Here is a 25,805-nt window from a genome sequence, read left to right as displayed (position 1 = left end):
GAGAAATAAACGTGGAAACGTTTTCATGTGATTTTCATTAAGGAAAATAAAAGTTCTTGAAGTTGTGCCTTTCATGTGGTAGGAAGAGTAAAAGAAAGGTGAAGCAGTGAAACAGAATTCAGCTTCTACACGGACGAGAGGGGGCGTGAAAGGGGGTCGACGGGTGAGTGGCATCAGATCTTTCGGCCGGTCAGTGGCACTGTGGTCCTCCGTGGAGCTCCCAAACTCTAATTCTCCCTTCTTGCACTACAAAGGCAACAATAACAACAGCTGCACTTATCAGACTGGGGGCTTCACGCACAAGCGGGACGTGAAGATGATTTAAGAATGCTGCTTCTCCTCCCCCCCCCCCCCAACACACACACACACACACACACACACACACAGCTCTTGCACTTGTTTTAATGGCTGATCGACTAACCGACTGTTGTGCTGCCTTATTCTAAGACGCGGGGCTGCTTTTGCGCGTCAACAATAAGAAACATGGTACCGGAGCGGCGGGGAGCGCGTTAAATGAGCGCATTTCACTCAATGGGGGATTTTTATATTTAGCTCCTCCAGGGTCGCGACGGAAAGAGTGGATCTCGGTATTTTTCCTGACATTTTTGATCCCTTTGAGATCGTTTCGAGCTCCCAAAACTTGTCGTTTCGTATCGCGCTGCGCGTTCTCGGGTTACGTGGTAGTGAGGGGCGCTGTGCGTTTTGAAGGGAGAATAGCGCAAATTGATCTACAGCTCCAAAAGAGGGGGGTGGGGGGGAGAAAAATGATGATGGCCGGTGGTGGCGGAGCAGCCGTGGACCATAACGGGATATACTCTAATCCTAACCTCCACAGCCTGCAGCAGCCCATCATGGAGGCGGAGAACGCGGACTCCCGCAAACGGCCGCTGGAAACTCCGGTGGAGGAGGCCGCCTGTACCAAGCGCACCAACATTGGAGGTAAGAGACACACCGAGACAAACCGAGAAGCTGTTCATCCACAGGTCACAGATAGTTGACTTCACACCCAGCGGTCGGAGCGCACCGGACAAACACTTTGCTATGGCCGCAGAGACGCGCCACGCAGCGCTGAGACAGATGTGGAGAGGGTGCCGGGCTCCAACATGCGGGACATGTCCAGTGTGCACAAACGCCAAACTGCTCATAGTTTCATATTCCAGCAGGGAGAGCCGTTTGTCTGACTGAGGAATGGCCTCCTCACCTCAGGTCAGACACTCACCTGTCTGCTGCACATCTGGAGCTGATGCTTGGTGCGCAGAGGTGCTACTGGTGCAGAGAAGTGTTCACAGTGAGTCACAAGTGTAGGCCAGGGATTCCCCTATACAGAGGCCACTGATCAATTATATGATTAAAAAGTATTTTGTTTTTGTTTTCTTCTTTTGCTGAGCAACCAGAGGAGGAAGATGGGAAGTCATTCATCTTGTTGCAGCTCTTCTGATTCCTGCAGTTTGAGAATGACTCACCTCTCAGCCTTGGCAGCGCATATATACATATATGAATCATGAACCGTGAGATTTATAATCCTCGATGACCTCATCTGATACTTCAGTGTCGGTTTGATAAGAAAACAGACCTCTCATGGTCCCAGTGGACCTTCTGGATTAAGTCTGAGTTGGTCTGGGAACCTTTGGTGGATTATTCCTCTGCCTCAGGTTGGAAATAATTCTGATTTACTTTTGTCAGTGTGGTGCAAAGTTAAATGTGTGTTCTGAGCAGCAAATGTTGAGATGTGTTAGTGAAACCCCTTCATCCCTGATAGTTTATAGACATGTGCTGCATATCAGGCCCAGTTTCTGCATCTCTTTGGTATTTTTTTGATAGCCTGTCATCATGTCTGCTATACTGAGTTTTAAAATTGTTTGCACATTCTATGGTGAACAAATTATAATCCAAAAAATACACATAAGACCATTTATAAAAGTAGTTACAGGGTGAAATCATTGCAACTTAAAAATGACTGGACAAAGATGACTGAAAACTATTTTTTTTAAAAAAAAGATCCTACTTTATTTTTTTGGGACGAGTAACTGTGGCGGCCAAAGAGAAGCTCATGTCGGTGTGCAGCAGTGAGGATGACAGTTGATTCACTGTGCCTGCTGCTAACTGTGCATCTTATTTCAGCTTGTGCTTGTTATGGTCTGCAGCGCTTAAGGACGTCATGGTAATTAGACGTCCGTAGAGAACCGTCGGCTTCTCCACCATATGTTACTGAGATTTGCTCTGTCTGTCAATGTGTCTCAGAAACTCCACCATCTAATGATAGCGGCACGCCATCCAGTTTCTAACATCACGAGTACGCCTATGTTGCACGTCAGAAATGTAATTTCAGCAAGGTGCATGAGGACCCTTGTGCCACCAGACAGTTTTTTAAGTGCAGATTCAGCCCCCAAATGTCCTCCATTATCACCCTTATAATGACTGGAGAACAGAGAAGTCACACAGCGTTCCGGCTTATAGGAGGGTTGTCATCATTTTGCTTGGAGTGCAGACAATCGTTGATCTTTCCATCCAGGATCCAGGTGATTTGATGACTAGACAGTGTGAAATTGTATTTGGACAATCTTAACACACATAAATCACACAGACAGCTCTGACTTCTTCATGCATTTCTCTTTAATTTAATGTTATTACACACCATTTTATAAGCCTGACTCTGTATCGCAGTCTCACCTTTGAGAAGTCAGAGTCAGACAATTAATCACGTCCTGATGAGGCTCCAGCTCTGGAGAAGAGGTTCCAGATGGCTCCGTAAACAACATATTAGCCATGTATGTGATCGTCTAATGAGGGAAGGTGATGAGAATATCCCCTTTGTTCAGCTTTACAATAATAGCTGGCTTTGCGAGCCTTTAAGGGAAGATTACTGTTTTAATTTCAACATACATGTTCACAAGATGCCTTTTAATGCAGAATAATAATAGATAAAACTGCCACCTATAAATGTCACCACTATAGTGGCTTTACCTAACAAGAATCCTGTGGTACCTGGGGCTAAAGTGATTTAGCCAGAAGAACTGGCATGTTTTTACCGAAAGAGGCATTTGTCAAATGTACATCTTATTTGATGTATAGTCTATCCAGAACGACTCTACAAGCAGTTTATTGCTCTACAAAATCACTCTAAATATATTAAAGGCTTTTCTGTCACATAAAATGGACTCTACATTATTTCTGAAGATGTTAGCATGCGAAGTAGTTCACCAAATTAGATTTACTGAGGTGAAATGGCAGCCAATCCTCATTTTGATGAGTACCTAATTTAAAAAAAACAAAAAAACATTTGATGCAGATTTTTGATGATATTCTGGAGCAGAATACAGAATGAGCTCTGGATCAGAAGCTCCCAATAACAGAAAACACTAACAAAGATGCCAGAAGACTTGTTTCTTAAATATCTTGTCACTCTGTTTTTTGTGTAATTGGCTTTTTCAGCATCACCTTCCGTTTTATGTGATCCACATGCATTATGTGTGAAACTGCAAATTCACTGCCTGGTTCGGCAGCAGCCGGCGGTAGACAGCCCCGATAATCCTCAGCCATCCCTGTAATCACTAACCCCTCGACTATGTCTGATATTGATCACATTATTCCTACCGAGCTGATCATTAACATGACTGGCAGTTACAACAAAGGGAAGAAATTCTGTGCTCTTTCAAAGCTGAGCCCCTTGTTGTGCATTAAGAGCTGTGGACCACTGAATGAGGAAATTACTCCTCTCTTGTCATTATATATTATTCCTCTCCTCAAAAATGAACATCTTTCATTCCTTTTCTCTTTCTAATTACCCATACTCCGAGCCCATGTCGCTGCCAAGCACGTGTCTTCCAAAAAAAAATGGTTTTGGTGGCTGCGGGATTTTTAGCTATGATCTCGTAATGTCGCTAATGGAAAGATTGGCACAGGAATGCAAGCTGTATTTTTTTTTTTTTTTTTTTTTTGGTGGGAAGGACACAGGTGCCCTTGCAGAGCGATGTGACGTGAGTGGACTGTGAATTTGCCAGGTGGCAGTGAAAGAGAGAATGAGACAGACTGATAGAAATAAAGACAGAGAGAGAGAGAGAGAGAGAGGAGGACAGAAAGATAGACTGTGAGAGGAGACTGGAGTCTACAGGGAGGCTGTGTCTATATATTAAAGCATCTCACGGAGTCTGGGAGAATTTTCTGGAAGCCGTTTCGTTCTGAATCCAATATGTCATAATGTTAAGGTCTGATTTGTTGGCGCAACTCATCAGCAGCCAGGAAAGAGAAAGCATTTTTCTTTCTTTACAGCTTCCCTAGAAAGCAGCATTAAATAAATCCGGACCCTGCGTCCACAGACAAACACACTCACATGATCATTTTTACACACATTCAGCCACTTAAAGACACCTCCCTGTGTAAGATTTATAGGTGTAGTGATTGGCTTCATCACCGCCACCACCCCCCCCCCTCCACCATTCTGCGGCACTGCCATTTGCAATGGTTGATGAGCCCCTCCGCCCTCTCAAACATGGCCGTCTAAGGGATTGGGGGTGGGGGAAAGGAGGAGAGGAGGGTGGGTGGGTGGCGTAAGGCACGCTGTCTCAGCTGTCTCCTCCTCCACCTCCTTCATCATCTGCTTATGTTATCCATACACCTCTTCAGCCACTGTTGAAGGTCACTCTCCATGCCCCCACCCCCCCCTTTCCCCATTCATCGCCGAAGCCCGCTCCCACACCGACCACTTCACCTTTGTCACTTTCCACGGAAGGAAAAAGTAAGTGAATGGATTGCCATACTTTATAGTGCTGCGTCAAAAGAGGCGGAGTAGGGGAGAAAATTCAATTTTTTTGGGGACCGGCATTGGGGGAGGTGGGGACGTGACGCGCCAACGGGAGGAGGCTGCCCATTGGTGGAGCGAGGTGTCAGTCGTACGTGCTGCTGCAGACGGACAGGCCACTCGATGAATATGGATGAGAACAGTGAAAAGGGTGATGCGGCAGGGAAGACCCCCCCCCCCTTCAAACCGATGCAGGCTTGAACAATGCGTGCCGTCTTTCACTGAAAACACTGAGAGCCTGCATTAGCATTTTCTCAGACAATTGAGGCTCTGGCCAGCTGCAGGCATGGCTCGGATGCTGCGGTGAAATCTCTTTTTTCCTGCAACCCGCTGATGAATTAGAACCTCGTGAAAAAAAAGTCGACTGGCCACATTCCTGAACACCACCGTTGCACCTATGCCTAGGCTAATGTTGAGATCCCCTTTAGAGATTGCGCCCCGGCATTGATGGCGATCTGACAGAGGACTCGTGAAGCAGCACATCTCACAATGGGTAAGCCTCAAAACTCTTTTTTTTTTTTTTTTTAAGTCTGACTTGTTGAATTTGTCCATCATTCCGTTTTCGTCACAACCTAAATCTCATTTATTTCCCTCCGCTACTCATTTTTCCTTCCATCGTCCCTTTTTTTTTTTGCTGCTTCCTCTTCGGCAGCAGGTTAGTCCATTAAAATGCAGAATGTGTACTTGGAAGGCTGGTGAGAAAGAAGGAAGGACGGTCACAAGGCGTTTATTCCTGACCCCCCCACCCCACCCCCCTATAGTGACTTAACTAAACACATTTTGGCTCGGCATCCAGCGTCTCTCCTCCTAGCCATCCCTTCCAGTATTGGAAGCTGGGATTTGAACTAACACCCCTACTGGTTCAGCTTTCCAATGTGCCCCAACTGCTTCCATTCCCTGGCGGATTGCAGCAACAGATTGTCATGTTTACTCTACCACATGACGCCATTAAAACCTGTTACTGTGATCTGTGACACTAGGACAGAATTAATTATTGACTAATGACAGCAAACGTGGCCGCGAGGGGCGACGGAGGGGAATCTTAATACCTTCCTCCCCTGCTGGGTTTACTCCGGTTGGAGATAAGCAGAAAGTTACGCATTGGGTTTTGTCTTGTCTGTCAACAACAGGTCTTTGAATGTTTGCAGTCAGCGTCTCTCCATTTCAATATTTCATCTTGGCACATTATCAGATATGTTGCGATAGAAGCGAAAGCTAAAAACCTCACTGGTTCCCGTGTCTGACATTCGGGATATTTATTTTTCCACCAAGGTCATTTTATTATTTTGTTGAGAGAGGAGCAGCATGCCGACCCCCCCATATAGCACGAAAATCTCAAAAGATCAGAGTAACAACGCTGTTTGTGTGTCATCTGTGTGAAAGGTTTTACCTCCTATTTGTGCTACATATATATCTATACAGACATATCTGTTAGTTTTAATTGCTCGTGTCAATATTAATTTCACGTCTGCGCTCTTAGTTAAATCTTGAAATAATTATCGTATTGTCTCCACAGCCGTAGCCGATTAAAGCAAATCAAAAGTGAAGTCCTGTTAACTATCGTGTCGTTTGTGTGCATATTTGTCAGAGCCATTGGTTATGGGTGATGTGCACAAAAACAAGTCTGTGTCTGAATGGAACATGAGGGGCATATTAATGCAATAAGGACAAGAGCTAACATCTGGGCTGAAAGATTCCTTGGTGTCACAGTGCCATGTTCGTTCACATCTCCTTCTAATGAGTGCATTACTGAGGCAACAGGTTGGCCTCCCATGCAGGGCGGTTCACCTCCATCCTCCCGTCTTTCCTAACCCACCAAGCCCTCATTTTCGACGCCAATCCGTACGTCCCAGGGTTGTACCGACACGCTGATGGATTGTGCATTTTATTTAAAAAAAAAAAAAAAAAATCTGCTTCTTCGCCACCTGGAAAACATTTTAGTACTGTTGTTCTCTGACGATGGACAGCGTTTTTTTGTTTTTTTTTTACATCTCTGCCCGCTCCAGAGACGTTACCCTTGAGGCTGCTGAAAAAGACTGAACATGACGTCATTGCATCGAAATCAGCATGCAGAGGGGATTATTTGTATCACTGCTAAGAGCACAACTGTAACCAAGTGTTTACCCTGATGTCATCGATGTATTTTCAGTGGGGAATCACAGTCGCTCCACATCTATAAATACACTTTTGATGTATTGTTTGGCGGATTAATTATATTCATTCCCATTCTCAATATGTGGTTGATTGCTTTTCCACTAGATTAGCGCACTCAGTATGATCACGGTTTCCTTCAATGGACTCTTTGTCCACTTTGGTACTGATTAATTTTTAATTTGCATTGTAGGAAAATCAACTTGACCAACTGAAAGACCAGAAACGTGTTCGGCTTCAAATTCTTCAAACTGTCATGCTTTTTCCAATCGCGGACTGCTTGAAGCCACAGTAATCCATAGAGGCCCCTTCCAAAATGGAGGAGATTTAGACCATCTTGGCAGTATAGCCTCTGAACAAATCTGTGGGATTGGTTCCCATATGTTATTCTCATGTTTGTTAATTAAGAAGGCTCACTCACTAGTGGCATTCATGAACCGCATGGTTAATGACTGTGTGTGTGTTTGCATTCAGTCCTCCGTGTGTTACATTCTTCCTTGGTCTTGCATTCATATTAAACCGTTAATTCAACGTTCCCCTTTTTTTAAAAATTTATTTTATACGCGTTTAAGGAAATGCTTAGCGGCGCCGGACCTGGCTTTTGTTTTGCTTTGTTTTTTTTTTTTAGTTAAAGGTTGCTCAGACTTCTTGAAAACAGTTAAAATTAGACCTCTGCAAACTGGAAAGGAGGTCACCATTTACTCTACCAGAAATCTGGGACAGGACATGTCACCAATCTGTGATGAATGTGAAAGCGCTGAAAATCTACAACAAACCCTAAAGGTGCCTTCCCTTCACTAGAGGAAGACAAACACGAGATTATTACCTTTCTACTCACGCAAACGTCAAAAGGTATAATTTCCCATTATGCAGCTGTGCTTGCTCGGGGTATTGGGTGTACCAGTATGGGCTATATGATGATGTGCACAACTAACATACAAGATGTAACCCCTTCCCACTTTGTGTGTCTTTCCCCCAGAGGAGGGTGAGTACTTCCTGAAGGTGCTGATCCCCAGCTATGCAGCCGGCTCTATAATTGGCAAGGGCGGCCAGACCATCGTGCAACTGCAGAAAGAGACGGGTGCCACCATTAAGCTGTCTAAATCCAAAGACTTCTACCCAGGTAAGGATGGACACTCAGCAATTAAAATGGAAGCACATAAAGACTTGTTTGTATGAGAGGAGCTGTCTGGATCATTACCCAGCTGTGAGGAGATTTTGTGCTGGAGAACTTTTGATAAGTCCTCTTTATTTTTACTTTTTTTTTTTTTTTTTGGGGTCTTCTCATGAAGTAGCTGCAGTTCATTTTAAGTGTACATCGTGTGTGCACATGCATGGAGACGGCACAGACTTCAGACGCAGCATTTAAACCTGCAGTTACTTCCATTTTTTTGATAGCGTTGCAGTTGCTTCGGCTTGCAGGTTGCAGGTTTTGCATGACGAGGTTTTGTCTGGGGGAAAAAAAAAGAAGAAAAAAAATCACATACGGCTACCATTTTGAACACGCCCATAGATGAGTTCAGATATTTGTGGCGCAGCATATGTCACAAGCATTAATTGTCCTGTAAAGCCTCATTCGAAAAAAATGACAACAGAAAGATGCTGGTGGAGCTCGGTGACCCTCATCACGTGGATGTCAAAGCTGAACCGTCTCATACTGCAAATATAAAAAGCCTGAGTCCTAGAGGAGTCTGGGTGTTTGTCCTTCATGCCTCAGAGGAGGCTACAACCTGCTGAAAAATAACAGGTGCCGAGCGTCTCGCTGCTTATTAGGTCCAGATGTTTTCTGTAACTGATGCAAGCAAATGATTCCTAGACGTTTTATTCTATATTTATTATGAACACGTACCTGTTTAACATAGGAAATCTACAGCACTGCGCATAAACTGTCAAGCGTGTATGTGAGAAATACTATGTTTTAGAGTGGGATTAATGTGATAGCTTTACTCAACTACTACAAGAAAATAAAGGAGGAGGATACATTAGATTGTTTTCATGGAGGCTGAAATATTGAACGTCTTTTGTAACGACAGGATTTTCAGCTGAAAGATGAAATTTTGGGAGCAGAAACTATCACAGGAGAGAATAATGCTCACAAAGATGGTTTGACTTTGACCTATTTTGTCAAGAGTTGTATGTGATATATTGAACTGACTGAACCGGTGGAGAATTTACCGAACAAAGGGTGAGAGAAAAAAAAAGCGGATTTGCAAATTTAATAAACGGAGTATCTTTCTGGTACTTTTTCATCCATCGTGTTCCTTTTAGACGAGAAAAGATTCTTGTTTAGGGACTGCAGCTTGATGTTTAGATGAAACCAACTAAAATGAAAATTAGTGTACAGTGCATCTACATGTTAAGAAACAAAAGCAGTGATGTGATGTCAGAATCATCTGTGTTATTTTGTAGAGATAGCAACTGCAGTTTTCATGTTAAGCGGCTAGACCTGGTCTCTCCTGTCTCGTAGTACCACTTTCTATCTTCACTTACCTTTTTACCTTAGATTCAGGAAGTTGCAAAGTCTGATAAGTTGTCTATAGATTTACAGCTCATTTATTCTGATACACCCATCAATGCTTCCACAGTTTTATATCGGTATCAATACATACAAAGTATGGCGACAAAGAGGCAACAGTTTGGAATCAATACGGTGAGAATAGGAGGTGGTAGAAATAACGCTAGAGGTAGAAATATGATCGGCGACAGTCTGAGAGGTCATGGATGTAAATCATGGCATGAGGGCCGAGAGGTTCTTTAACTTTTCAATTTTATTTATTTTTTTCTTCTAAATTTTAGCTACGCAACCCCCCCAAACAGTTTTAGTTGTGTTGCTGTACTTTGTTGGTACATTCGTTGCAGTACGAATGGAACACACTTACCTGTATCTGTCTTTAACATAGACAAGAAACTCATGACACCCCTAGGAAGTAAATTATTACAGCTTTTTCTCTACTAAACACAAAAAATACAAACAATTTAGAACAAGCTCAATTGTTTGGTACCTTACAATTTAAATTTAAAATTTTTTTTTTATAGAAATAAAACTTATAAATCATAATTTCACAGAGTAACACTAACTTCTTCGCTACTCCGCTTCTTCGCTAACGTCGCCTTCCCACAATCCTAAATCTCCTCTGGGCTGATTGCTCAATTTAGCAGAGCCGTGCTTCCGGCCGTGACTCTCGCTGTGCGATGAGGTTGCGATCCAGTACGCTGCAGAGTCATTAGCTCCTGAGCTAACTGAGCTAACGACAGATAGCTCCAGCACTATAAGATCATGAGTTCCTGTATTTTTCAAGCGGCCTCTATGGGAATGAAACATATCTACTGCATCGGTCTCAAATGAAGGGAGTGATATGCGTTTTAATTTGTCTCTATGGATTGTGGATGTGTTCATAGGCCAACACCTGCTCTACCCATCCCCCCCCCCACCCCCTACTCATTATCGTGATGAGTGAGAAGGAGTTCAGGGAGAGGGTGCTGGCAGGAATATGATTGGGTAGTTTTCCTACAAACTAAAATGAAACTGCTACTGTAGATGGCATTAAAAAAATAAAATAAAATAAAATCCCATCTTGATTTGAGCGCGAGGGGTTTCATCACGTCAAATCTCGCAGCTATGTTTAGTCCACCGTCCTTTACCGTTGAACCGGCTGGACGTTGAGCTCACACGCCAAATGCTGTTGGCTTCAGACAGTTCACGCCCTCATCTCTCATCATGCGGCAGCCTGAGCACAATTACGACGCGATGGCGAGCTAAAAAAATAAATAAATAAAGGGACAGTGACTGGTGCAGCCATTTTCTTCTGCAGTCGTGTGTGATAACTCAGTCTGAGACTCCCACCCACCTCACATCCCCCATTTGTCGGCGTAAGACACGAGGATTCGTGGGTCCTGATGGTTGCTGTTCGACTGGGGGGGGCCCTGTGTTGGACTGAGATGGATCAGCAGAGATAGTGAAGTGTGTGGATGATACTGGATTGTATGCGAGCAGGAAAAGGGGAGTAGGGGGGGGGGGGCAGGACCAGAAATAGCCTGTTTCAATCTCACTCTGTGGACGTGACCCCTCTCCCAGTTGTACTTAAGCTGCCCCAACTCACGCCAAGATTCTTCTCTCCACCCCCCTCCACCAACCCCACTCATGATCTCTCTCAGACTTGATTTCTAGGAGTTTGGAGAGCTCAGCCCCACCCCCCAGCCCCCCACCCCAGATTAGATGACATCATCCTTCTTTAGATTCTCTTTTCCCGCCTCCTCGCCTGCTAGCATATCGAAACGGAGAGTTGGTTTTTTTTTGGTTTTTTTGTCTTAATTATCTGGTCTGAATCCATTTGAACTCTTGGCTGGATCGCTCGAGCCCCCGAGCGACGCGCTATGCATTCACCCACTCACATCGTGCATTCAGTGCATGCACACAAACACACACACACACACACACACACACCTACTCACACCTACTTACACACTGTGGCATATTTAAGCAGCTGCAGAGAGAGTCGTAGGAGTTCACGATTTGAACATAAAGTTAGAAACAAAACTTCAAACCTTCTGCACTGTGCAGTCGGCCCCTGGCCAGAGAGCTGGTGTTACTCTGTCCAGTATGGACACTCAGAGCAGCTTTGATGTCACACTGGGTGTATGTTTTAGTATTCTGAAGTATTATTCTGCTTTATATGGCACTATTGTGTGTCTCTCTGTGTGGATTAGTCGTTAGAATACACAATAACCAAACAGCTGCAGCATCTTTTTTGGTCGGTATCAGTGAAACGTGTTAAGGAGCCACGATTCTACACTTGTAGGACAGTTTACTTAACAATGACTATTGCTAAGATACAATCAGAGTCAGGCGGGGCGGAGGGTTAAAGTGGTATTTGGCAGATGGGGTATCTACATACCGGGATGGAGCTGGTGTCCCGGCTGACGGTGATGTGAAGGTGAAGTGATGTGACTCCATGGTGCTAAAGGAGTGCTGGGAGTTGTTGTCTTTTACTGATATGTGAAATTTAACAACGTAGGAAATCAAGTTTTTGTCACGTTTCATACAAAATCATTACCGATGACCGATCCTCACACGTGAAGATCGGTCAAGCCTGGTTCAAACATATGTATGTAATTTCTATACCTTTTAGAATGTGAATCAACGCTCCTTTACATGTAATAAAGTCCTTGACTGGAGCTATAGATGCTCATTTATACTGTATTATTATTAGCAATTTCAAGCTAGTCTCCTCTCAGACGGGCCAACAAACAGCGGCTGGTTAAAAACTCAGGGTAGCATTTATCTGCTGCTTTGACGTGAATGAATCTCAGAGGTGGATGAAACAGGATGAATCTAAAAGGATTGAGAACAAAACGACGCTGCCGTTTTCTGTTTGGGGAGCAGACACTAAATACTAGTGTGAAGACAAGTGTGTCACTTAGTTTTAAATCCAGACACCATAATCAGAAAAAACATGTATTTAAAAAAAAAAAAAAATCCTTTGAATTTTACTTTCCTTTCCCTCCCAAGCCTCTGGTGCTCTGTCACATCATTGGGGCGGGGGTGCATCGTTAGTATCTCAATGTCGCCTGATGGAAGAACCTGGCTTGACTTTATCATGTGTGAAATGTCAATCGGTTTGATTATTTATTTATTGAATGTGACAGAATGCTTTCCAGCTCCCTTTGGCCCGTTCAGAACCACTTTAATCTCTGAGGTCAGGATGGGATTCAGAGTTTTATTCGAAATCCTGCAATACAACCTGGAGAGCATTCATTCATTGGCATTTGCAAACCAGGAGAGAGTAAAGAAAATATTACAACGCAGCTTTTTTGTGGAGTATTACCTCACGCTACTGATGAAGAGACAGTAAAACTCAGCTTCTGCAGCCAAGATTTCTTTTTTAATGTCTGCTGTGAGTCCCCGAACTCTCTATGAGAGTAAAATACTAAATGACTGAAATACCAATTTAAATAATGGACATCTTCCCAAATTAGGAGATAGCGGAGCTGCCAAATTGTCGTCATGCGGCCCCGATCACACAGAGGCTCATCTCACAGCTGCTTCAAAAATGGTTTTGGAAATGCAGGACAGCAGTGTGTCGCCCGTGTGCAACTGGAAAATTAAATGCAATTAATGGAAAAAGTTTAAATGATTTTTAACTTTTTGCCTTTTTTTTTTTTTTTAAAACGTGTGCTGCTGAAGTGTAATCAGGCAAATCAGCCGAGAAAATCCCATTTCAGTTTGGATTTCCAACGGCTAATCAGTGGGCGTGAACAGATATGATGCAAATTGGACCCACGCCCAATCAGAGCAGGTGTATTATGAATTGCGGTGCGCTTGTGAACACTCTGCTGATACGTATTCTGCTTGGTTTAGGGTAAAGTCACACATAAGCAAACGTAGGCATGAATTTGCTTTGCCAACTGAAGCAAATGTATTAATTTGCTTAGACTCCAAATAAAATGGGAGTCGAATGTTTGCCAACGTTAAGTTTGCTAACTTTTGACTGAACTGAAGAACGTGATTGGTTAATTTAGGGTAGAAGGATACGGTTTTATTAGGAAAATCAGTACGAACCAAAATAGTGCGTGACACATTGCTGAGATGGTTAACTGTACAGCAGAAGCTACGATCTGTCCAGACACAGATTTTGGTGATGAAATAAGTGGAGCTACTGCTAAAACACGTCACACAACAATCGTTTATGTCGGCGTCTATCGACACCGCAATCAAAAATATGGTCATTTGTGCAGAAAATAATACAGTTGAATTCAGTGAATGGTTTCACAGACTGTCCTGAACCAGTGTTCCTGTTTACATCTTGTTTTATTAGTTTCTGCTTCTCATTGCGGCTCCGTCTAATATTTGGTGTGTTTCATGTATTTTATACTTTTAATATGCAAATTTAGTGTATTTATCCAGATTGAAAAGTGCTAATGTCCTCCAGAATAATTTCTGCGAAAGGAAATTACTTTTTAAGAAATTAATTGTTTAACTGTGAGCATCTGTTGATTTAGTAGGAAGTGCTGGACCTTTCCATTTAACGCTCTAAAAAATTGTAGTGAACGACCAGAGATGATTTTTTTAAAATTCTTTAGGGACTGATCAAAGTCCTGCCCTGGAAGACTTTGAGTCAGTAATTCCTTTTATGGTAAAATCCCCAGTGTATTTTAATGTGACACAGACTTTTCTATTACCACAGTTCCAACTGATGCTATCTTTCATCCAATACAGTGCAGTAATAGCAAGTATTACTTGTCGGACTACAGCTTATTAGGACAAGATACATGAAGCATTAAAATGTGAAGACATTTTACTGCACAAAATGCCAGAAAGAGTTTACAGTAATCTAGTAAGTCTGTCGGTGTGATTGTCTGGGACTTCTGAGCAGGGTGTGATGTAAAGTAAAAGTTGTTCAGAGAGATTTAATCGACTTAATCGATGTTCATATTTGGTTATTTAGATTTTAGAATCATGCCATATGGCAACAACAGGACAGAATGAATATATTCAACATGGAGGTTTCCAGCTACAGCATCTCAGCTCAATTTGTAGTTCGAATAACTCCTTTAAAATCTGGTATTTAGTAGTTGTGTGGGGGGATATTTTATGTGAGGCAAACTAACAGAATGAATAAATCAGACAAAGGATTTGAGCGAGTTAAAGCAATGGCAGATTCTTGGTCCTGCTACAAAACTGAAGGATTGCTTTCTTAGTCTGGGATGAGGATAGACGGCAGAGAGTCATTGGCCTCTGGGGAGAGCTGGAGGCTGGGATGTGTGCTCTCATGGGTACTGACACATTTCTACCTCTTCCTGCCAACAGGAGCTAACTTTTACTGCATCTTAAATCCCAGAGTTTTATCATGGAATCTGTTAAACTTGAAGAGAGATGTTAGAATGATGCAAGTAATTGAGGACGTGACAAGGGTGGACACTGAAATGTGACGTTCACACGGTTTCATGTCGTCTATATTTCGAGATGTGAGACAAAAGTCGTAGTCGTGCTGTATATAACGGTCTTTGCTACTCCGTGAAGATTTATCTTGATGTTTAGAGATTGACTTATAAAGAAAGGAGGAAAACCTGCTCATCCGATGAGGAAAGGCTATGTGTCTCCTGAGGACACCAAATCACTCAACATCACCTCATTCAACATCGGCTTAGGTTTGTCTGAAGAAATTCCAATCACTTCGAAGAAGCAGAGATTGCTGTCTGTAAGCCACAGTTTTGTGCATTTCTTTTGTGCTTGTTTTTATCTCAAATATAACTTCACTGCACATCAGGAATCCTTATTTCAACCCTTTTGCCATTTCCTCAGCAGTCCTACCGTTACTAGAAATAAAGAGAGAGGACAGGAAATAGACTCATCACAAAATAATCTTGTTTATCTGATATGTGTTCAGACAAACAACCCTGATTTTGGACATTTTCACACAGCCTGTGCCTAGAAATCTGGTGTGTGTGACAAACAGAGGAATGTCTCCGACATAGAACTGTGCAAAAGGACAATTGTCCTGTTGTAATTCTTGAAGTTGTCGCTTCAGGAATGGCAGACAGGTGCAGCGAAATGACACCAAACTGCTTCTGTTCCAAACCTTGGGAGAATCTCATTTATAAACCCAATTATTTGACTTCTGGTAGATTTTGTGTTTTGTTTTCTTTGTTGAGGTTTATGAAGCACAAATGAGAAATAAGGTCAAATGTGCAGGACTTATCTCCGAAGGTTTTAATTGTCTTTGCGCGTTATGTCGGGATTTTTATCTATAATCAACAACTTAATTAATTAAGGTTGTTTCCCGGTCAGGTACCGGTTCCTCTATTTTGCCTAATTAATGTCTCCTGCTGTTTTGCCTGTTGTTTGAACTGACCTATTTAATGCAATGATTAGATGTTGTGTAAAACTAAGCAGGTATAACTTTGACAAATTACCTTGGATATTTTTTTATTTATTTCTAGAGCGATGATAAATGACAAGGAAGTAAAGCAGCACCTCTCAAACACAAGATCGACAATGAGTTTTAAGGAAATGAGGAAAATGTGATGCTTCCCCATCACCAAGATAATAGCATTATTTAGAATTTTGTTGTCCTTTACGTCTTCCGAGAATATCTGACATTTGTTATTTATAAATCAAAGAGGAGTTTGTTTTTAAAACTATGCAGGCAAATATAAAGGACTCACTGTTGCATCACCTGTTTCCACGGATCGGCCCCTTTGCCATGGCAACAGAAACGCCGGCTGGGTCATCAGTGCGTATGTAGAAAGAAGCCTGGAGGAGGAACAAGTGTGCGTTTCATCTGATAGAGCCGCAAGGCAAGGACATGCTCAGTATTACGGCATTGAAAGAGTTACCTCATTCAAAAGGAATCCTCCACCTCCCCCTGTGGTTTACTAAACATGCACCATTCTTTTTTCATCTGTTTCTCTGTTGATTGTGTAATGAAGGAATCTGGGAATGGCTTAGAAATCGGGTCTGTTTGTGAAACATTAAGGAACCTTTTTCATTGTCAAGACATATTAAAACACAAATGTACATTTAGTTACACAGCCCCCAAAGAAATCCTTCGAATCCCTTTTGCCAAGAATACCCCGAGAGCAAATTACATTCCCTGATCACTTTGTTTGTCTTCTTTTTTCCTTTCTTGTCACAGGAACAACAGAGCGCGTCTGTCTGATACAGGGTACAGTCGAAGCCCTCAATGGTGTCCACAACTTCATCGCAGAGAAAGTCCGCGAGATGCCCCAGAGCGCCCAGAAACCCGAACCAGTCAGCATACTGCAGCCACAGACCACCGTCAACCCCGACCGTGTCAAGCAGGTGAGATACTGTACATTCACCGGGGGTCGGTAGGGGTCTGTCGTTGCTATGTGGAAGGGAACAGTTCACTTCCAGGACATCTCATTGTTAGTTGCCAGTCTTACTTGTTCTGCAGGTCGGCGTGACCCCCAGTTTGGTAGGGTCAGGAAAATGTGAGGGTATGTGGTTATTTTTACCTACAGTCTTTCATAGCTAACAGAGCCATGTGGCAGCTGCAGCCTAAACCCCTGGGATTAGCGAATCGCTGAGTAAAGCGGGGGCTGGTGTAGTACTCCAACTCACAGAGAGAGAGAGAGAGAGAGAGAGAGAGAGATATATCCCTCTTCCTGTCAGCCACTTATGGTGTTAAATCTTTCTCTTGTTACCTCTTATTGCTACAACTTTTCTATTTTTTTTCTACAGGCCAAATTGATTGTGCCCAACAGCACAGCTGGCCTGATCATTGGCAAGGGTGGAGCTACAGTGAAGGCAGTGATGGAGCAGTCAGGGGCCTGGGTGCAGCTCTCCCAGAAGCCAGAAGGCATCAACCTTCAGGAGAGAGTAGTAACCATCAGTGGAGAACCCGAACAGAACCGCAAGGCTGTGGAAATCATTGTACAGAAGATCCAGGAGGACCCTCAGAGCAGCAGCTGCCTCAACATAAGCTATTCCAACGTCTCTGGCCCGGTGGCCAACTCCAACCCCACTGGCTCCCCCTATGCTAACACGGCCGAGGTGCTGCCCAACGCAGCTGCAGCAGCTGCGACGGCGTCCAGCCTTCTGGGCCAGGCTGGCTTGACGGGTATGGGTGCCTTCCCTGCCGCTATGTCTAGCTTCTCCGGCAATGATCTGCTGGCCATAACCTCAGCCCTCAACACATTGGCCAGCTACGGTTACAATACTAACACCCTGGGTCTGGGGCTCAACCCCGCAGCCGCTTCTGGGGTCCTCGCTGCAGTGGCAGCTAGTGCTAACCCAGCTGCTGCTGCTGCAGCTAACCTATTGGCCTCCTATGCCAGCGACGCCTCCGGCAGTGCAGGCCACCCTGCGACGGGTCTCGGGGGGTTCTCCCTGGGTTCTCTCGCAGCTGCAACAGGGGCTTCCAATGGGTATCTAAATGCTTCATCCCCACTGATGGCCTCCTCCCTGCTGGCGACAGAGAAGCTGGCAGACGGGGCCAAGGACGTGGTTGAGATCGCTGTGCCCGAGAATCTGGTTGGTGCCATTTTGGGGAAAGGGGGGAAAACGCTGGTAGAGTACCAGGAGCTAACAGGAGCCCGCATCCAAATCTCCAAAAAGGGAGAGTTCATTCCTGGTACTCGGAACCGTAAAGTTACCATAACAGGGTCGCCAGCCGCTACACAAGCAGCACAGTATCTGATCAGCCAGCGGATCACTTACGAGCAGGGCGTTCGCGCCACTAACCCACAAAAGGTGGGCTAAAAGGAAAAAAGAGGAAAGAAGGGAAAAGGATGAAGACAGAGATAGAAGGGAATTGAGAGGGTCACGATGAGTTGAAAAAGAAACGTCCAAATATCTGTTCAATATTTCAGTATCAAATGAGAGAATCACAAAGGAGGAGGTGGGGGAGACAACCAAGTGTGTGTGATATGTGAATGTGTTTTTAGGACTTACGTCCTGATGTTTTTTAAAAAAAGTTTGTGTCGAGTCTTTTTGACAATGGTGATCAGAGTAAAGTGAACTGGTCCACTGCCAAGCTGCAGAGTCAAGGCTGAGGCTGCCCTCCTCCAAAACCTCATAGCTATTTTCTTTTCTTTTTCTGTTCAGATTTTGTTGCTTTTGATTTCAGTTGCAAAACCTCAGCTCCCGGTGAGTTGAGCGTGCCAGATGAAGTTCCAGCCAGCTGTTTGAGCTGTTTTACAAACCTTACTCTTTGTACACAATGCAGAAGGCATTGTTAAAGGTTAGAGGTTTTTATGACGAGCACCTGAGGTCATCTCAGTCTATGGGGAAGCAATCTGAGTATAATTTCTTTTGAAGAAGTCATATCTTTGTTGACATATGTTGAATTCTGGCTCATATCATAATTGAAGTTTCTAAATTTAGCTATTTTATATTTGCATTCTTTATTTATTGACATGGTCTCATTCAAACACAAATAGATTATTTAAACCTGTGAATACAGGTTGAAATGAATGTAAAAACAATATTAGCCTATTGCTATTTTTTATTTACAGGGATCAAACTATTGTGTTGCAGTGAAAGAAATGTATAACTCAAACCCAGTCTGAACTTCACTGCTGCTGTCTGCAAGTATAGTTCAGGGGTTAAATAATCAATGTGAGAGGATAGAGGAGACACACAGGAATGTATAAATGTATTTTACATGAAGACACATAGATAACGCTCCCACAAACACACCAACGCTGAAACATATTTGCATATTCTACAAACTCACAGAAATAATGTCGCTCTTTAACCCTTTCTTGGTGCTATAGGATTAGATTTCTAATCAGAACCTCTCTATTGAGCTGATTTGTCATCAAACCATCAGTCGCCCATTGGATCTGACCTCCCTTCACCCTTTCCCAATGAAAAGGGATCGATTTTAGCGCGTCACGATGAAAATTGATCCAGTCGAAATACTTCAAGTCCATCCACAATCCCAATGAAGGTCTTTTTTACCCCCCCCCCCCCCCCCCAAAGAATTGGCTATACTCTAGATTTTACAATCATTTTGCCTTAGTCACTCATTTATAACTCCTAAGGACTCACTTTAAGCTACCTGGGAGAAGTGTCTACCCATGACAACAAAGCACTAGAAAAAGCGTTTTGATAAGAAAAGCTGTATGAACCAATATCTGTGAATAAAGAATCTATTGCCTTTACATTAAGGGTACCAAATAGTCAAGGGACACACACACACACACACACACACTAATAAAAGGGAAATAGAACGACACTTGAACAGAAGGTTTTGACTCACTTTTTCTGTGAGACATCCTTCCCAATTTGCATCGAGACAAAACAAAAAAACAACAAAAAAAAAGACATTCTGCAGTTAATCCAGACAGCCTGTTATCGTTCCCAAAAGACGTTAACGCTCGCTAACTTCGGGTGGGGCGTGTAGTAAAACATGAAATGTTTTGGCTTTGTTGTCTTTTATGGGCGATTGTTTGTCTAATGCAGGGAGGCTAATTGACTAGAGCACTCGAAGATTACCTTGGCTTCCATTTGTGCTGCTATCCATGGTGTTCATGCTGAGTACACTGGGTCTCTGAAGACTGCACTGTGAGACATTTAGAACACAATGTACACCGTGTCTGTCCATGCAGGGATGTGAGTATATTTTAATGTGCACATCTATGTCACATACACAAGACCTACCAATACGGACAGAAGGGAAATCTCCACAAGAGCATTTATACTCCGGCGTCTTGTGACGTTTCTGTTTACCAGTACCGATGCACTGCACTCGAATTAGCGGACATTTTCTGATCAGAGAACCATAAAATTGTTCCCACCACATTTTTCCTGCACAGTATTCTCTTATTATCTTTCAAGTGTCCCTCACTCCCCCACGTTCCCCCTCCATCTACCCAAGCTCTATGATCAGCTTCCTGAATGCACGGCTGTGAGGGGTTGGTACTGACTAGCATCCTAGAAAATCTCAGAACCCACTCCCGCTTGTTTTGGGTTTTTTAAAATTCTGTTTTGTTTGGGGTTTTTTTGCGGGGTTTAATGGATTACCATTTGTGTTTTCATTCTCATAATTCATGTTTGAAAGTAATGGGATTTGAAAGTGTTGATAGCGACTCTTTGTGTCCGGACATCAGGCGTGGCTATCGCAGCTGGGAGCCTTTCTTTTTTTATACTGCTTATCTGGAAGGCTTTGTCATCCATAACTACTATCTGGCTTCTAACAACACCTTTTACTGCCCAACATTTTAGCATATGATAATAAACAAGCACAAAACGGGATGCTTTATCAATGCAACTGGACTGCTTGACTGCAGAGAGCTCACCTCTTAAGCTTTCCGATCTACACATCGTACCAAATACTAGTTCTCTCTGCCCCTCATTAAACTTTCCTCTTTCTCTCGACATTTTATTCCCCTTGCGTGTTGCTGTTTCGCTCTCTTCTGAGAGTCCTCCTGTGACCTGATCTCCGTCTGTGCTTCTTCTGTCACTGTGCTCTCTCCCCCTCTTTCTCCTTCCTCCTGTCTTGTCTTCTCATGGGCGGCGTGTTGGGTGTGCTGCTGGTGGGAGTTATGCACTATAGGTCATGAGGGTATGAAAATATTTTCCCAGGCCGTAGAGTTCACAAGGCTAAAATGCACAGAAAACACCCGCCTCCCAAAACTGTGACACCTGCAAGACCAACCAGCAATGTTAGCTCAACGTATCAAATTCCCTCTGTGGAAGGAGATTAGGACAGTTAAGACCATGAACTATGGCCTTTTATTAAGGGAAGCGAAAGAGGTTTTTTTTCTTCCAAAAGATGGCAAATCTTGGTTGAACGAATATTAAAATGTTGGCTGAACAAACTGAGCTCAAGTTTCAGCCTCTAAATGAAACCTAGTCAGGACAGATTGCATAAGACGGAGAGAGTAAAGGTGGGAACGTGTTTGTGACCTCAAGCCGAAAAAAATGACATCCTTTATGCATATCCTCTTATCTGAAAATTACTAGAATTCATTTCTGTGGAATACAATATGTCATGTCATATGATCTATATGTACTTTATTGTAGCTATTCTAGTTTGTAGTCCAAATGCAGTCCAGCGTTGTCAATACAATGTGAACTATGTTATATTTGTGTGGATGATGAGAGTGCCAACTAAGCCTGATTAAGATTAGCTTCGCGATTTGTTTGTGCATTATGATGACTCATCATCAGCCGGTGGTGTCCATATTTCTGTCATTGATGATTTAGTTTGACAGTAAGAAAATGTAAAGAATATTGGAAGCAATATAGTAGCATGTTGTCCTGTTTTGTGTTTTATGTCTGTTGTATGAACCTTTGAAATTACTAAGATTTTGAATGAATAGGTTTACATGTACTTTTTGTAAGTTATGAAAATGCTGCTATTTGATAAGTAAACTATACAAAATATTTTAGTTGAAAAGATGTCTGGTCTGTTAATTAGAGACATGCTCTAAAAGGATGGAGCATACGACGAGGTGTATAGAATACTATACAGTATTGGTAAGATAGTAAAAGTAATAATAGACTCCATAGTACAACATGTGCCAAACTAGACCTCTGCAGCTTCTGAAATTGTAGATGTGCGATCAAATGTTAGATATCAATAACTTGTTTAGAAGTGCTGATCAAGTGCCAATCAAACACTGTCTTTTAAGTTAAGAAAAGATAATCAAATACATAACTTGAGAAAACAAAGGACAGAGAACTTTTTGTGCATTGTTTTATCCCATAGGTACATAGAGTAAGAGTTAAAGATTGTGATTTTTATGGATCCATGTTGTTTTACACTCCATGCATCCCTTGTGTGTTTGTTTGACCTGTGGCTTAAGTACTGCTGTCTCACAAATGTCTCTATAGGCCAGCATGGACTAAGCATAACATGTTATAAGCATTCATAACATACCATTAACAATCAAAAATGTGTTTGTGGAGTTAGGTGTTATCTTTTTGCACGTCTTCTATTGCATGGTATCAAAGTAAATTATGGAGGAAAAAAAAACTACAAAAATCTGCGAGTTGGTCTCGCAACATTCAAAAGCATAACACTGCATGCAGTCAAATGTAAAGCACTTAAGTTTACTCGCCTCATGTTGGAAAAAGTTTTTTGTTTTTTTTTAATGTCGTGAGTTGGGAGGGAGCTCATTAGTATCATGTTGGCCCAAAAAATAGACACAATCACACACACACACACATATACACACACACACACACACACACATTTACACACACACATGCACACACACTCATTTCAGATCCAGTTCGCATCACCTCTTGACATCCCATCAGAGAAGAATTGATGTTTAGGTACAGTGAGGAGTATTGAAATGTGAAACAAGCAAACGTGAAAATGTTACTCAGTGCATTGGCTCCTTGTGTTTTTGCTTTTTTAGGATGTCAGGCATGCTTTTTTTTTTTCTTTTTTTTTTTACAAACAGCGTGAACCTCATATAACCTGTCCCATATTGGTCTCTTTTTTTTTTTTCTTTTTTTTTTTTTTTAATGTCACAGCTTGAAAGCCCAGATCTAATCTATGAATGTACTCATTTACTCCTTTTTATTTCTAACTTTATGTTGAATGTCTTTAATGTAAATTCAGGGCAGGAATGTCAAATACACGCAGAGTTAATATCTATGTCAATAACAGATTTCAGCTATAGTCAGGTAGGCCTCACACGGCCACAGTCATGATCCAGATATGTTTTAACACAACTTCCGATCCGCTGTCAACATTATCTTGTTTGTTTGGTGTTGCATAAATGCACTTTACTGATCAGTGGGTCATATTGGGAGTGAAATGAAGCAAACCATGTTGACTTTCAGTAGTTTATTTTTTGCCATTCTTCACTGTTGCTCTGATGTTACTTTTATTTATTTATTCCCCGATCCTGTGGGGTCTTATGAATGATGGGAAGGGCTGGAGTCTCAGATAAAACAGGAAGAGAAGTAGCACCTGTTTCCTCACTTGAAGGCTTCTCCTTCACATTCCCTCCAGCAGCGGTTTGTGTCAATCACTTCGGTGCTTTGCTGTGAACTAACGTGTGAAACCAAGAGCGATCTGTACAATTTTGTCCATCTTTTTTTTAATTTTATTTTTGGCTTTAAATTACACATTACGAAATGATCTTCATTCCTCCAGCTAATTGGGACTTGAAGCGCTAGGCTGAAGATACTGAGGGATGGAAACTCAAGGTTTGACTGATGAAACAGTCGGATCGTAAAGATACGTAATCGGCACCAGCAAAACAAAGATACCCTCTGCCACCTCAACACGATCAAAAACCACAGAGGAAAACCTATTTAGACTTTCAGTGGCTTGGCTACGTGGATGATATTTCTCTCATTATTTTGTGTTACCAATCCCTACTGCGTCACATTTTGAATGCCAAATGAATTACATTATCATTCCAAAAGTTGTTATGTTGTGTTTTATTTTTCACTCACAAATGTATCCGGGACATTCATCTGCCCCCCACGGAGCCCTTTCACCAGAAGGCTAGGACTGGTTTCAAAAGCTACAAACAGGCTCAGGTTGCTTGATCCTCTCTTACAACCTCCTCTCCCTGAGTCTCGCTGCCTCAGCCGACACGATATCACAATTTCATCACACTGAGCACCTGCTACTGTGTCCGCCCTTTAAAAGGATTAAGGTATCTCTGAGCCCTTTCGTCTGACAAAATACAGGATTCTTTGCCAAGCAGATATGAGGCCATTTTTGACTTTGACCCTCTGAACCTCCCATGAACTTGGTTGACCTTCTCCATCCACCAAGAACTCATGTATGTGTTGGATATTTTACCGTCAAAATTCTGCAAGACTCTACTTTGGTTTCTGGTTACCTGGACAACTTCTGCAGGGCTGAACGCTTTGCTCACGTGTAAACTGAAGAAAGCATGCCAGTACCTTGCAACCATTCTCATGTCATTGTAAAGTTTCTTTTTTTTGGGGGGGGGGGGTTGGTTTTGCTTCATTCGACCTCTGTTCCTTTCCATCTCAGAACAAAAATGGACTGACAGCATAAGATCAAATATTCCAACCTAAGAAAAAGCGATTGGGTGCATTTCTTGACAATGTTTCTGTCTTAAGTTTGTGACAAGGAGAATCTGTGAAAGTCCACAGCATTAAGTACCTAAAGGGCTTTCTAGGACAGCATTTATGTGTGTTTTCAGATGAAAAGTCCTAATTATATTGAGAAATGAGAGGAAAATGTCTTCTTGTGCCATTAAAAAAAAAAAAAAAAAAAGAGGGAAAGCTTTTTATGGCAAATTTTGTCAGCACGAGTGCCAAATAATTCTTTACTGAGCCAAAAGGCATCCAGCCTACATAACTAAATGTTAAATCACTGGAATGGTCACATCCTAGTTCCACACCCCCACCCCACCCCCCCCTTTGAAAAACATCAACCTAATTGTGTGACGTTTGAGCCCATGTACCATTATTGTTATGCTGCCAGTCTGTTTTCTGCTTTTGACGGAGAAACATCTCAGAAGCAGTATATTTTCTAAATGAAACACTGTTGATAAAAATGACAACAACTACTATGGCGAGGGAATGAGAGGATTTTAAAAGTGTCATTGTTTTTTATTATTAGTTGATTTGAAACATTATTCATTGATAGATTTAACAGTAATGACTATTTAATGTAACTGTAGTACTGTGTTTGTAAAAGAAATTCAGTGAGTTGTGTTTTATGACTCGTGGACTACCAGTGAAGTCAGCATTTCAGTGTTAATAATTGAATTGTTTTTTAAAGATTATTTTTGCGACGGCAACAAAGAGTCATTATAAATGTTCATTTTAACATCACTTGTCTTCTGTTGCTTTTATTCTCCACCGCGTCCCTCCATCGCGTCGCTCTCGAGCCAGAGGTCGAGCACTGATGTGATTGCAGCCAAAAGCGTTTGGTTGAATAGACCGAATTCTGGAGAGCACGTGTGAAACGTGAACAATGGTCATGTTTTCATGGACACAATGAGGGATCAGACGAAGGTGCAACAATTACATGGTGAAAAAAGAGGCATAAATTTCACAGCTGATTTACATGCACTTATTTGATGGTTTGTTTACTGAGGATGGGGCTGTTAGATCATGGATGCTGCATTTAGTGCCTCATTATGTTGTTAAGCTTTAAAAACTAATTTTATTTTGTCAGAGTGGAGCTGACTTTCATCACAGCCCATCTGTACACATTAACATTTTGGTTCATTTAGTAAAGGATCAAACGTTTCGCTCCTCTTTGATAAAACTTTGAATAATTTATTTCACTGGGAAATAAATTTATAAGCTATAGGATTTTGAGCGGCAGTGGGGAAGCTACTGTGAAAGCTTTGCACGATGCTGATAACTTCACACAGGGAGAAGATGAATCGTAGCAGGAATCTGAAAAATAGTTGAAAGTATTTCGTAAGT

General features: G+C 42.4%; 1 protein-coding gene across 2 annotated transcripts; it reads left to right on the top strand.

The window, feature by feature from the left end:
• Positions 1-81: 81 nt before the first annotated feature.
• nova1 (NOVA alternative splicing regulator 1) lies at positions 82-25,181 on the top strand. Of its 2 annotated transcripts, XM_068331050.1 has the most exons (5): positions 82-163; positions 836-939; positions 7,929-8,072; positions 16,585-16,751; positions 17,154-25,181. In XM_068331050.1, the coding sequence occupies exons 2-5, from the start codon at positions 852-854 to the stop codon at positions 18,171-18,173; spliced, it is 1,419 nt and encodes a 472-aa protein (XP_068187151.1). In that variant the 5' UTR covers positions 82-163; positions 836-851; the 3' UTR covers positions 18,174-25,181. The 2 variants fall into 2 exon arrangements, with proteins under 2 accessions (XP_068187151.1, XP_068187150.1); XM_068331049.1 differs by lacking the exon at positions 82-163 and having other exon boundaries at positions 765-939.
• Positions 25,182-25,805: the final 624 nt, after the last annotated feature.

This window comes from Antennarius striatus, chromosome 13 (assembly GCF_040054535.1).
Source record: "Antennarius striatus isolate MH-2024 chromosome 13, ASM4005453v1, whole genome shotgun sequence".
Taxonomy (NCBI): Eukaryota; Metazoa; Chordata; class Actinopteri; order Lophiiformes; family Antennariidae; genus Antennarius; species Antennarius striatus.
This window is presented reverse-complemented; position numbering and strand designations above follow the sequence as displayed.

Bases quoted from the DNA above. Each gene is read 5' to 3' on its own strand.
- nova1 (XM_068331049.1), top strand. From the start codon at position 765: ATGATGATGGCCGGTGGTGGCGGAGCAGCCGTGGACCATAACGGGATA. The intron at 8,073-16,584 runs GTAAGGATGGAC...TTCTTGTCACAG, and splicing joins ATCCAAAGACTTCTACCCAG to GAACAACAGAGCGCGTCTGT. The intron at 16,752-17,153 runs GTGAGATACTGT...TTTTTTCTACAG, and splicing joins ACCCCGACCGTGTCAAGCAG to GCCAAATTGATTGTGCCCAA.